The 14385-nt window shown below is 43.4% G+C and overlaps 1 protein-coding gene across 1 annotated transcript; it reads left to right on the top strand.

Moving 5' to 3' along the window:
• Positions 1 to 1797: 1797 nt before the first annotated feature.
• Positions 1798 to 13170, top strand: LOC119740086 (prolactin-releasing peptide receptor-like). Its single transcript, XM_038215289.1, has one exon. It carries the CDS (start codon positions 2355 to 2357, stop codon positions 3504 to 3506), a length of 1152 nt encoding a protein of 383 aa, XP_038071217.1. The 5' UTR covers positions 1798 to 2354; the 3' UTR covers positions 3507 to 13170.
• Positions 13171 to 14385: the final 1215 nt, after the last annotated feature.

Below are 14385 nucleotides of genomic sequence, written 5' to 3'. Positions count from 1 at the left end.
TCGATCTAAGCAAATAGTCCAAAACCCCGTCGCTCACGTTGACATTAAACTGGGAGGAACATTTCTGACGTCTTCCACAGGGAAAGATTTTCTGGACTGTTTAAATTTCCGTCTAGATGACGGGGACTGCGCCGTCTGAATTCCTGATCGACGGTACACTGGTGGCGAAGTCGCCATGCAGGACAGACACTGGGGTTATTTATGGTAAATAAAGTAAAGGTCGGCATATAATTCCCTGCAGGGTTTGGCCCGCATTCGTACACACAATATATACGTACATTCATAATAATATAAACATGCGTACCATTTACGATGATGTAAATACGTACATGTAAATGACTACAGCATGGTAATTACTTTTTCAAGCTAGACTTGCATAGTAATTAAAAAAAAAAAAATCTGGATACTCCTGACTTGTTTGTCTGTTGAAAATATAAAGTATTGATTTGCATAATGCATAGCATTCGCCTTGCACAAACAGGTGAATGTGTATAACTAATCTGACCTTTTGCATATTCCACAGGCTCAATCTGTGCACCATGTAATCAAATTTTACCGTTATTAATTTTTGGCATATTCCTCTATACTCGATCTGTGCGGCGTCTAATTTGAAAGGCAAGAAAAGGCCACGACCCCTCAACTGACATTCTCAGTCGTATCGTGTATTCCGTTCCGTACAACAAGAAGAAATGTTGGAGGCAATTATACGGACATTAATTTGCACCAGATGAGGCCCGTTTCGCCGGGTTCGTACTATAGCCAATCAACGTGCAAGCCAAACCAGCTTGAGCACGTTGCGAAGTTCGTGATTTGAGTGCATTATATTTTATGGCATTCGAGGCCTCAGATATCAAATTAGAGTTTTTTGGGGCCTCAGCCGGTAAACTGATACAGTTCCTTAAAAAACTAGCATAGAACGCGAGTACATTCAATTGTGTCATCCGGATCTCCAAGACAAATGTTTGTTTGCGTTGCTCGCCAATAGTGTCTTCTGTTCGGCGTTCCTTTTCAAATCCTGTGAGTTGCCACCAAGCCAAATAAATATCCTTAAGGGAATCCAAAACCCAATATAGGAGGAAATGTATCTCGCACAGGTTTTCCTCTCGACTCGGATGCGGTTCTAAAGGATCGTCTTTCCGAGCCAAGCACGTTGTGAAAATAACCCAATGTTTGCTTATGAATTCGCTCAGAGAGGATACACTTTGCATAAATAATGATTTCGCAAGTGGTGGATATAGGAGGGGGTGGTGCGGCGGGGGCACCCCCCTCCCCGCAATGACCGAAATGTTCTCCAATAAGGCCATTTTTTTTTCAATTGACAGAAACCTATTACTGCCCCGGCACACCTTCCACCCCCGACAGTAACCTCACTGGATCCGCTCTTGTTTGCATCATGATCCGCTCCACGAACCCCAATCTTGTTAAGGACTAACTGCATTTATATATTAACATGTATTTATATCACAAAATTAACAAGTCAGCAATAAACCTATATGCGCAGGAAGAAAATGAAGGAAAAAATCCATCCCTTCGTTCCGACGAGTCGTAATTGCCGGCCAGACAGAATACATCTGTCACACGCGGCCGCTGTTGGTTTGATGCGCGGCGAGATTATGGTGGATGAATCGCCTGCGATGTGCTGGCAGCTCATGCAAATTCATCACACACCGGCGAGGGACCAACCAATCACGACAGCCGGTTGCTCCTGTGCGCGCGCCCAGCACGTGACTCCTGACTTCGCGCCGTCGGTATTAGCGACTGCAGGCGAGTTCATTTATTTTCGCCTGCCCAGTCATTACGCGCGCTGTCCGCAACGTGGCGTGCGCGCTACCGGACGGGATCCAATGTACACCGTCGCTTCTGTCAAAATCTCAATTAGCATACTCGGTGGCTTCATCGGAACCCAGATAGTCGTTGTGATGCCATTTTATTTTGTGTTTACGCACAAAGTTGGAGCTGCAAGACTGAACATGCCACCGTTTATAAAGGGGTTAGCATGAGAGATCGCCAATTTGTTGGACGGCAGTTGGACATGTAAGACACTCGCTGTATGTTCCAGCAACAACACAGACCTTAGAATCCGCAGGCGTTGTTATCGATCCGCCAAACTGCTGAACTTGGTCTGGACAACTTAACATCACACGAAAGTTTACGAATATTCTACGACCAAACACGCTGCCGTCAGCGCTCAGCTATGGCTTGACGGGCCGGTTATAAAACCCAGACGAAGCGACTATATGTTGCCACAGCCAATTGCCTTAGCCTGATAGAAGAGAAGGGGCATCGAACACACGCAACTAAACGATTGTCCTATTTCATGTGTTTTACATCGGGAAACCGACTAGCCAGCAACCATGACGAATGAGAGCGCAGAAGATGAACAAACCATGCACGATAACATGTCGGATTACGAGTTGTTCCCAAACTCTTTGCACAGTCCCGGGGCAAGGGCTATTATCATCATCTGCTTCGCCGTTACCTGCCTGATGGGCATCTTTGGTAACGGCCTGATCTGTTTGGTGCTCATTCGACGGCCCAAGATGCGAACGGTCATCAATCTCTTTATTGGTAACCTGGCCCTGTCCGACCTGGTACTGTGCAGCTTTGGAGCCCCTCTGTCGCTCTCTTCCTGGCTGACTCCTCAGTGGCTTTTGGGCCTGGCCCTGTGCCGCATCTACAGCATGATAACAGGCTGCATGGTGTTTGTGTCCTCTCTAACATTCACCGCAGTCGCCATTGACCGCTTCTGCCTTGTCGTCTACCCATTCCTTCGCCCGATCACAAGAAGGACTTGTTTCATCTCCATAGCGATCATATGGGTGGTGTCGATTGGTATGATTCTACCCATTGGCTTGCAGACTTATGTCATTGATTTTAGTGTTGTTGATAACAACACCGAGGGGATTTACTGCATGGAGCTGTGGGACGATTTGGACGGTCGCCGAAAGTACAGCATAGCAATCTTCGTACTGCAGTTTGTCTATCCCCTGCTCCTGGTGACTGTCGCCCACACCAGCATAGCGATCAAGTTAAAGAGAAACGTGAAACCGGGGGCTCGGAGACGGGAGAACGACGCCCAGGAAAACAAAAGGCGGAGTCGAACAAACAGAATGTTGTCGGCCGTGGTGACGGTGTTTGCCGTCTGCTGGTTGCCGTTTTGCGTGTTCTCTCTCGTGGCGGAGCTCTACGTGGGCTCTTTAGCCTTAGATCCTATCGTCTTTGTAGTCGTCTATCTTCTCGCCATATCCAGCACGTGGCTGAACCCTATGCTGTACGCGTGGCTCAACGATAACTTCCGCAAAGAGTTTCACCGGCTCATGCCGTGCGTGCCATGCCTCAGGGAAACGCGGAACGTCGGCTGCGTCAAAGTGAACACGCCCGGGGCGTCCACGACGAATTTCGCGCAGGACAGGCGCCCTCAGTCCAGCATGGCGACGTACCTCCAGCCTAGCTCTGTAGAGAAGAGTTCGTCGGGTAAAAGTGGGACGCACGACACGTCAATGTGACGTTTTGCTGACTAAAAGAACCTAACTTTCCAAACAATACTGAATGGTAACACGAAGTAAGCTGACTTTTTAGTTTGAGGATTCCCTGTCTCAGATTAAACTGTCAGCTCATGGTGCTTTTCAGGTCTAGGAATGAAAACCTGAAACTTAGTAAGGAGCAACGTCAAGTATATGTCAATTACCTACTGCAAGAGACACGCAAGATGGCCACTGCCCTAATCAAGCCATGGTGCCCTCTTCCAAGTTGCGAGATATTTGACAGGTAAGACACTCAAGGAGGCGACTGTCTGCATTGTATTCCCCTGCTAAAGATTCTCAGGTGGTCTGGAACCTTTGGCAGGAGAGTCTTGCAGCTGTCAAGGAGTAAGCAAGGGAGCAGACTTTACACGCCCAGCTGGTGGGTCATCAGTGACCAACTGTACATAGACTTCTTTTTATCCATTTTTGGCAGAGGAGGCTGTTTTGGTGGCTGGCCCACTTTACCCTCGGTAGAAAGTCGACCTGGCCCCTCATGCGGGAGCATGGATAGCTTTAATTGTGTTTTTTTGTTATTAAGAAACAAAGTAAATGGACGTATTTTATGAGCAAAATAGTACGAATTTAGTCATTTTATCGTAATTTAGAGTACCTAGTGTTCACTGACTTTAATCACATGTCCTCGTGAGCGATGTTCTTTCGATTTGTTGGTTCATGATTTTATAATGTAGCGTTATTCGAAATAATGTCTGTACGAATTTAAGGCAAAATTTCATATTGACATCACTGAAGCGAAACCACTGAAGGCCAAGCAACTCATCAAATGTTTTTCGCCCATTAAGCCTGAACTCCCTGCGAACTACCGCTGGATATGGTTTGCTGGTTATGATAATGATTGCCTTTGTAAATTTCAATGGTGTTATTTGCCTCTCGTGGTCTTCGCTAAGAAAACAAAGTAAGACCATTATCAGCAAACACAGTCATGCACAGGAACGAAAATATTCCGGCTTTTGACAGTAACAATTTTTATGTCTTCTGAAATTATTCACATTTCTCCAGGAGACACCCATAAGGAAAAGAGGCAGGCGAATCCAGGTTGTAAATCCTGAACCAACAAATATTACGGTATAAATTTGGATGGAGATATCGGTTTTGTGTGTTCAAATAACACACGACTGATGGCACCAAACCTTCGGTATAGAAATGGCGCTTCAATTTGCCCCTCCGCTCCCACTTCCGCATTTCGCACAACTGATTGGTTCCCTAATTGCCAGTGACATTTGAAATTGTACAATTTTCATTTATTTTTGATCAACCCCGTGATTAAAAAAAAGTCGTGGACCACAAAATGGCAGGTAAGCAAAGCCAACTCCAAAAGAAAATAAACACCCCTCCAAAAAAAGTAATTAAAAGGATTTAATTACTGCACTCATTCTTGCTTGAAAAATAAACAATCATGCCGTAAACTTGCAAAGACGTGCAGTTCATTCCAATACTGACATAATGTGCGGCACTTTGTGAAAAATTGTCCCATGATAGGCTATACGGTGTTCCACGGCTTTTTCCCCTCAAGTTTCTGTAAAGTCGTCAATTCAGTGCAAAAAACCTCGTATCCCTAAATGATATCAAAATGTCTACAGTATACACGTTGTCAGCCATTTTGAAACCGTCCGCGTATCAGCCGTTTTAGGCAATTTCAGTTACGGTTTTCTGCAACAGCATACCGACAAACCAATGCGACTCTTTCTGTGTGCGCGTGTTGTGGAGCTAACGCAACATTGGCGTGAATTAACGGTACTTTCGACATTCTTGCACTGTGGTTCATGTATTCGGTGTAACAAGTCAGTGTATAAAAAGATCGTACTCTCTAAATGTTAAAGAGTGAAAAACCACTCCAAGTTGCCCCCATGGCTCTTTAGAAAGAGTGGAAGTTAATTCACTCTTTTTAGAGTTGTTTCACCTGGGGCAAAGTGAAAACCACACAGACAGTTGCAAACTTCATTTTAAAAGATAGAAAAACCGCAACATAAAGTGGTTTTCACTCTTTCACATTTAGAGAGTAGCCCAAATACTCGAGTTGGACATCGCCTGGTACAAGTCAGTGAAAAAAAAGTCACCCGCTGCACGTGTTTTGCTACTGTCACGGGAACATTGTTATTGTAATTATTTCTGATACCACTCTTAATTAAGTGTCAGTCAGCGGGATACTGTTGTTCTCATTAACGCAGCTTTGGATATTTGAACCGTAACTGACGACCTAACCAGACCACACAAGGAAAAGAAATCACATTGATATTTAAGATATATACCTTTCAGTTAAATTAACTTGGACGGAAACAACCCAATTGCCGCGGATAGCACACTTATGTTTAATTTGGTTTCAAATTAACTGTCGAAGCAAGGGAGTACGGTATCTGTTTCCCACAATTGTTGATCAGCCCGACGTGACAGGTTTTTTTTCCCCGAGCGATAAACAGGATTCTATTCTACTGTGGATTTATCAATCAAAAATATTGTTGATAGTGAGTCATGTCAGAGGCGTGAATCATAACGCTACATACGTGACACTATCTCTCTTTGGAAATATGTAAACATGGACGATAAGCATTTATTTATATAGCATGTACATACGTGATACACATTCACATAAGCACGAGGGCCTTAATGAAAAACAGGTGCTCAAATGCGAATGTTTATTTAACAGTGATCAAAAGCCGTTCGCTTATTAAAATGCATGCATATCCAAAGCTTACAGAAATTCCCGAGAACTTGCGACAAGGTCACCTTCACCGCTCGCCGATGCAATGTCAAGCCCATCTCTTTTGGGCCTCATTTCCATTTTTCCCCCATGTGCATTATTCTTCTTCATAGCCATTTCATGATTCTTGATGACGGAGGATTATCAAATAAAAGCCCGCGGCGAACGCGAGCCTTGTGGAAATTGGCCTTGAAGGCTGAATGCTGACTTTCTATATGAAGCCCCTGGAGAGAGGGCCGTTCAATGGAAACACGCTTTTAACCTTTTATGCTCGACAACATCCCGATATTCATCCTTGGCTCGAAATGACGAATTCGTTTCACTCGAGCACCTGAGCATCTGTCCTGACAAACAGGCTAATTTGTCATTACATTTAATAGGACGGCATAGACAGATAGCCACACAAGAAAAAAAACTAAGACCAGGAAAATGTAGGTCTCTTCCTTAGAACGCTTAATGGAGTTTTTATCAAAACATAACCAGCCGGCAGTTGTAGTATAGGGAATACAGATGAATGTGTTTTGGACTCTTGAGAGTAGCCAGACGCTTTTGGTATTTTGCGATGCAATGATACGAAGAGCTTCGCGTAGGGGCTGTCCACAATGAAACGTTTCTGGGCGTGGCATGGTTTATAGCAGAACAAAATTTGTTTAACCCATTAAAATCAGCCCTAATTTTGAGGTTTTTTTTTTTTTTACTAAGTTCATTCCTGGGACAACTTTCATTTATATTCTTTCATTTATAATGTTGTGGGGTTTAATTTACTCAGAAGAAAATCGACTGCAGAAAATTACTCGGATACTGCCTCCGCAAACCAATCATACGCTCGATTAACGAAAAAGATATATTAACTACATTTAACAGATGAATTATTCAACCTTGTACGAGTTTAATGATGACACAAATTGTTTATTTAGAATCAAGTTAATATGTACAGCTGTTGGAATTTTTTTTTCTAGTTTGATATACTCCGATGACGACCTGTGGACATTTTATCCGATTATCCATGCACATTTTAGGGTTGAATACACAGTGGCGTGTGCATTACTCAAAGTTTCTCCTGGATTAATGAGGCACCGTGTTCAATCGGCAGACACAATAACCCTTGGCGAAAAGTACATTCGGAACAGAGTGCGCGATGGGTTTAATATCTTCTCCAGCCCCCGGGGCCAAGAAATACGGAAGCGACGCCGAGCGCTGTGTCAAAACACAACACGCATGGCAGTGCAGCGGCGGCGCGGACCGCGGAAAAGAAGACACAATCCGCGATGTCATCTTTCATCTTCTGCGAATGAGGGTGGCCCTGGAAGAAGAAGAAAAAAGACATGTCATTTTGACCTGAAATGTGGTTTGGAAACAGGTCCCTCCGTGACGGCCTTGTTGGAGCGTGAAACTCCATTAATGGCCGGAGAGACAGTAAACATACTGCCGCGGCCATAAATAATTAACCTCCGTTTATGAATAGATCATACCGTACAATGTCAACACGCATTCTGATCAGTAGTACAACCACTTCCATGTACGAGGAAAACAAATATCTAACGGAGCGTATAGTCTGAACTCTTACCGGCACGCTCGTGTCGCTACAATCGAATTCTACGAGGAAACGAAATTGTGTATCATTTTAAGTTAATGACATTCTAAATGCTAAATATTCCTCTTTTTTGTTCACACCGAGCCGTAACGATTTTTTAGATGACTTGCGCACTGGTTTTGTTTCACCAATTTCGTAAATTTCGGACGTGCCGTTCTTGCGAAATGTCAAATTTTCGATCGCTGGTCGGCCGAAAAAGGTTAACTTTTTTCATTAATGTTGTACAGAAAACAGCGTGCAATATCACGGACCGTGGTGTAAAGTATTAATTACAATAATAAGTACACAACCGTTTATTTGATTTGGCTAAAACGTTACCGAAGTACTGAGCGTGGGTGTCAGATTTCAGTAAAATCTCTTATTGCATCGCCGAGGTCTGAGGACAGCTAATGCAACCTACAGTAGCCTTTGAAAATGTTTTTAAAAAGTTCCTATCGGCTTTAATTGCGTTTTCACAACTCATGTTGTGTGAAAAAACATACAAAGCTCTCGCTGCGTGTGACTCAAAACGGCCTGGAAAATAATGTTGCCTAGAGAAAGAGAAAAAGAAAGTAGATGCGGAGAGAAGACTCGTGCAAGATGCTAAGACATTTCGTTCTGTCCTGGGAAAAAAAATGAGTATCAGAGAACTGCATCTTAATTTGACCATTATTTTCCTATACAGCCTCGCCTCGTCCGCCAGTCAGTGTGCTGTATTCGCTTTGTGCTGTATTCGAAGTATCACATATTCATGTGATACTGCATGTGTTGTTTTGGAATTTCTAAATACACCTGTATCTAAAAATGTCCCAGTCAATCATGAATCCCTTTGCATCGTTAATGACTCGTCTGTTACTTTAGAAAATGTAATGCCTTCGCGTCAGTCCCAAGTTCTTGGGTGATCCTTTTCACCTGCGACTCTGTTAGGCTATTGGCCTAGTATATATGAACAAGATAATAGGTAAAAGAACGCGCGATGGTTTACATTTTGACAGAAAGAGGAAATGAGGTTTTACACTTCACGTCTGTGAGACAGCAATGTAAACAGTAAAAAACACTCTGTTGAGTGCCAGCGGCTGTCTGCGAGTTGTTCGACTTGAGCATATCTTGCTCGACCTAAATTGGATAGGCCCAGCCTCATTTTCTCGCGTGGACAGTTTCATCTTTGGTAAACACGGCTCACTGAATTCCCCGACCACATGAAGGAAGTTGGCTTTTAACCTTGTTAAGCCAATTTTTTGGGGCTACGTTTTGGAGCTACCATAAATGAGATTAATACGAACGGACGGGGGCAAATGAGGCAGAAATAATGCAGTATAGTGGCTGCAACCGCTTGTATGTACTTTCTTTCTGCTGTGCGAGACTGCGGGTGTTTATGCAATCATTATACGAGTCCGAAAATGTCAGGGTTTAACTGGGACACGCGTCCCGGATCACGAGGGGCTTGACCGGGGATAATGTCTCGCGCCGATGGTCTCGCCCGGGCGCTGAGGATCGGGACTAGACATCCGACTCCCGATAGCCAGCAACGCAAACGGTCCTCGCGGGGGACCAACCGCTTGAAAGCTTACAATAATATCTTCGGCAGATATCTGTTTATGAATGGTACATGTGCATCATATTTTCAAACAGTGAATAGTGCAACAATCTCGATCATGTTAAGAACTCAAAACCATATTTGTTTTTCAATCGTTGTTTATCCCTATACAGGGCCTAGCTCCACACAATCAAAAGATATGAGTTGGGCCGAAGCAACTCGTGAGTTCAGTGTAGGTCAGACAATCCAGAAATCCGAAAGCTGCCGTAGAAGCCCTGGAGGGTCTCCTGCCCCTTCCCCGTTTAATCAGATCTCCAGGGCCAGTAATGTAAGACGAGTTGATATATTGGGGATGCCAGAACACCACTTTCTCGACGGAGTAAGTGCTTAATGAAAACCGAATCACTAATGTGGCGAATTAAGAGGGCTCGCTCGCGTTCGAAACTGCCAGCGACGCGTGCGCTGTATAATCCGAAGGATAAGGACGCTATAATGTAAAGTAGTAACAGCCGCCTTAGGAGAAGTTATTAATGCTAACCTGTAGGATTGCCTTGGGGAGTTTGGCCACTAAGCGGGCCTTGCTTGTCTCTAAAAATAGCTGCGAGAACCGCGCGCCATATTGCTCTCTTAAGCCCCGATACATCTCCGTCTATTATGCGCGCATATTTTTTTTAGACTTCGCAAATCTAGGTTCGCGCGCTGCGCTATGCGCTAGGCGAGGCCTGGCACATCTGAGGAGACGATAAGAATGCGGTGTGTAATTGAGGGAATTGAAAATCCATTTGGATCTCCCGGTTTCTGCCCGGTACTGGAATTGGAAATTGAATTTGGATGGTGATTGCTTAGACCATCAAAGGGGCTGTACTAATGGCCGGCTGAACCTGAATATGCGTGGTTCAATGTACTTAGGCTACCATGTATATCCACGGACTGGCAGGTATATGGTGCGGACGCTAAACCAAAAAAAGGGGCCGCAAAAAACACCGGTAGGCCAGAAACGGCTCTGCCTGTAATTAGCAGATAATGGACAATCAATACACGGCAGGAGCTGTCATGTGGCATGAATAATTTGCAAGAAGACGTCGGAATGTCATATTGACGGATCGTGTTTACTATGACAACCATATAGGCCTATACCTTTCGTGGTATTCCAACGGACCGACGTGACAAGACCAGACGGAAACGCATAACTGATTAAAACAAGGACATGTGTTTGTTTGTTTTTTTGACATTCACTGAAAAACGTACACTTGACGGTTTACCGAATCGCAAACACTTGAACTGCTCGACTGGCAGGGATGGAGTGATCATTGCAACACTGAGCGACATGACACGTTTTAGGGTTGAGATGGGGAAAGAGGCTGGATAGATTTCACAAAATGAATCTTTGACCTGTGATTTGAGGGGGGGGGGGGTCCGTAGTCGCCTTTACAAAAATGTCGTCTAGCCGTTTGCATTGAAATCGGGACAATTTTGTGGATTGATTGGATGGTTCTAATCTCCATAATTAATCGCCGTTTTTAACAGGTCCTTTTTAGGACATGACATACGACAATGACAAAACAAGACAGACTCTATGACGGCTGGTCCTCTCGACGTTTACCTTAGATGAATGAGAGGAAGTTACTGAACGCCTCACCCCCTTCAAATGTGTATGAACTAGGAAGAGGAGACTGCACTTTCTTATTTCAAGATATTTAAGTATCGAGGAAAAACATTACTTTTTATGCAGACTTATCCTGACATAAGCCATTCATCTGCATGGTTCGTGCCTTCACGTGGGCCGATCGGGGAAACTTATGATCGAATGCGATCATGTATTGCACTAAACTCGGACTTCCAAAAACGGTCCTCATTCGCGTCACTAGGACGAGACAAAAACGTGCCTTCGTCGTTCTCGTACTGGAAGCTTTCAATCACTTAAGCACATCAGTGTCAAATACATGCCTTCCTGAGCTTAATGTTTGACCTGGCCGCGTTCTAGGACAAACCTGAACGCTGAATCAAAATTCATTGCAACTTTTACGGGAGTGATATGCGCAACCTTTGAATTTGTACCAAGTGCACTTTTGTCTGCATGTCATTAGCATTTTCTTCTCAAAATATTACACAGACACTCTCTTGGATGGCGCGTTGAATTTGTTGTAAGCCTGTAATTTGATCTTAAAGTATTTCCTACTTTTAGATTGAATTTCAGTACGAATTTAACACAAAATCCAAGGAGTGTTTCTATGTCATTTCGAGATGAATATGTCATTTTGAGAAGAAACTGTGCTAACTGTGACTCTTATAAATCAAGTACAGACCAACCTGTCCCACATTACTGTGCTCGTACTACATCCATGGGTGGATAAAAATAACCGAAACCCGACCTAATATTTCATGTTAATGGTAACTACGATCTGACCGACGACTGACGCATTACGACAAAGACACGCAGCAATCAATCGGGAAGGTGAGGTGTAAGAAAGAGCCAACAATTTGTTGCCATGGTAACACGCTGATCGTCAATAATTGCGGCTCCCTTACGCGGCAAATGCCATGGACTAGTTTGCGCAAGTCTGCATCTAAAAATGTGGAATCAGCACAATTGAATATTGGATTTCCAGTGTCATGTCAACAATTGAAAAAATGCTTGGCGTTCAAGATGCAGCTGTAACTTAAGCACATCTAGATGTGCCAAAACGTATAGAAATGCCTACTCCTTACAGGACTTTTCGGCGCGGTTTATTGTACAGATTTTAATAAAGAATTCTAGTGTTCTGCTATACACTTGAACAACTCATGTATCGCCAAAGCATGAGTGGCTATCAAGAAAAGAATAAGTCAATTGAACAATTTCGAATAGGTAAAACTGGCAACCGAAACTCAGTTTGATTACTAAGGCGACTTTTATAGCGGTTTCTCATAGTAATAAAAGCTTGTCTATAAAGGATGGCAGTCCAGAAAGGCTTAGGCCTTTAGACATGATTTTCGTCACGCCGGTTTCATTCACGTAGACTGTAACTAATGCATGAGCGGTAATTTTAATAAAAAGCCTTGGCACACGACAAAGACGAGTCATTATACGGTGCAATTTGAGCAATGGTTTCAAAATGCACTCAATTCCATTAACATTCAAACGAGAAACAGGTGCAGACATCCGTCGTGTAACCGGTGATACCGATTACTGTCAATTCCCTCATGTATCATGCATGCAAAACAGACCCCTGACGTGTCTGACTTTTCTCGAAAAGAGATGTTTAATGCGTTTCAGTCTTTCCAGGGTATGAAACGTGGGATTCTCGAGTCTCGACAGACATTTTGCCCCCCTCGCACATTGCGCCGGTCTGCGGGGCAGGCCACGCGTTCAACCACCGCCCCAGCCGACGTTCTGCTCCGATGGGAGCGGCTGGACTCTCACATGCCACCGGCCCCTTCACACGTCTACCCGATAACAGCACTCGCACTACGGAGGCGCGAACCCGAACGGCCATTGATTGAAATAGATTGCTATTAATTGATTTAACACCGTGTTTACGGGCGCGAGTGTGAACATGCATCGCAGAAACTAGACTACGATGTCAAATGGGCATCGGGTGGAAGAAATATGACCCAAATAATGATGCGGTAGAGATAAATATTTTATTGGTACCTCCGGCAGAAAATGATATCCAAAACCGCAAGCTCATGTTAGTCTTTAATATGGCCTTCTTCTGAGGCATGACACGCAACGTGAACTTCTACCAAACCTTAAAGTTGGTGTACACGTGCTTTTTGGGTGTGGCACTTTGAAAAATAGATTTTCAAATTGAATTGATAATTTTCTAGCATTACATTAGTTATGAGCTTTCCAATGAGACATCGCACGAAAAACTCATCTCACGACAAGTAATCAATTAATTTATTCAACTGTCGAATTAAGAGCGGGACGCTCCTAATTCGTTCTGAAAATAGTGTGCGCAATTTCCGAACTTGAGCGCGCCATTAAAAACCACTTTTTAAAACTGTTTAAAGACCTGCAAATACAAACAAGCTAATTTATTTTTTACAGGACATTATGTTCCTTTAAATTTCGTTCGGAAAAGAAAATCTGAAAAAGCACGCATAGGCCTATATACTAACCTTAAACTCATTGCGCAAGATGAACAAGCACGTCTTCTTTTTAGAGCAACTAATAAAGTCTAAGTAATTTGAAGGAAAACAAAAGTCAAATAACAAAAAATAACATTCATCATCGATCACACCTGATAAACATCGGCTTACACCTTTAAAGAATTCACCAACATAAATGTATCCTTTTGTTTCGAATTGGAACTTGTTTTTTCCTAAACCTGTGCCGAGTGTTGTGTATTTCATTTTGTGGATGAACTAGCAGATGTCCTCGCGGGCATTTAACTCTCACACTTATAAGAAAATATTTTCTTGTTAGTATTTGTCACCGGATTGAAATTTCACACAAGAGCTGCCAATTATCTCGGTGTGTGTAATTGCTAGTCAGCACTGTATACACGAATGTTTGTTGGAATGCTTCGAATCGATAGCCGTTTGTGATCAGCACGCTTACAACTGCTTTCTTCTCGGCGCGCGTGTTTTACGTGCGATACCTGCGCTCCTCGGTGATTAATTTCCCGTTGAAGGTGACGCTCAAGGTTTAGCAATTTTCTCAAGAGTAATGATGTATTGATCGTCGTGGCAGTGCGAAGATTTTTGTGATTTCATTTTTTAGGGGGGGATTGAAGAAGAAAACCTGCTTATACCGTCGTAGGTGAGATCACAAATAGTGCTTCGAACGCTAGGCACGTAGACCGATGTCAGGTCACTGTGATCACTGCCTACTTTAGTGACATGATGATCTATGTTTTATTTTTATTTTTTTTCATGTGAGCTCGAAGTTGAACCGACCATTCAAATCATTTTAGTGTGTTTATATGGAACGACCGAAAACAAAACTGAGTCGTGAGATGACATGTATGTGCACAACAAAACTAAACTCACAGCTGATATGTAGAAGTAGAAGTGGTACCTTAATGACTGTGACGATTATGTAACCTGT

The sequence above is a fragment of the Patiria miniata genome, unplaced genomic scaffold (assembly GCF_015706575.1).
Source record: "Patiria miniata isolate m_02_andy unplaced genomic scaffold, ASM1570657v1 HiC_scaffold_4, whole genome shotgun sequence".
NCBI classification, from domain to species: Eukaryota; Metazoa; Echinodermata; class Asteroidea; order Valvatida; family Asterinidae; genus Patiria; species Patiria miniata.
This window is presented reverse-complemented; position numbering and strand designations above follow the sequence as displayed.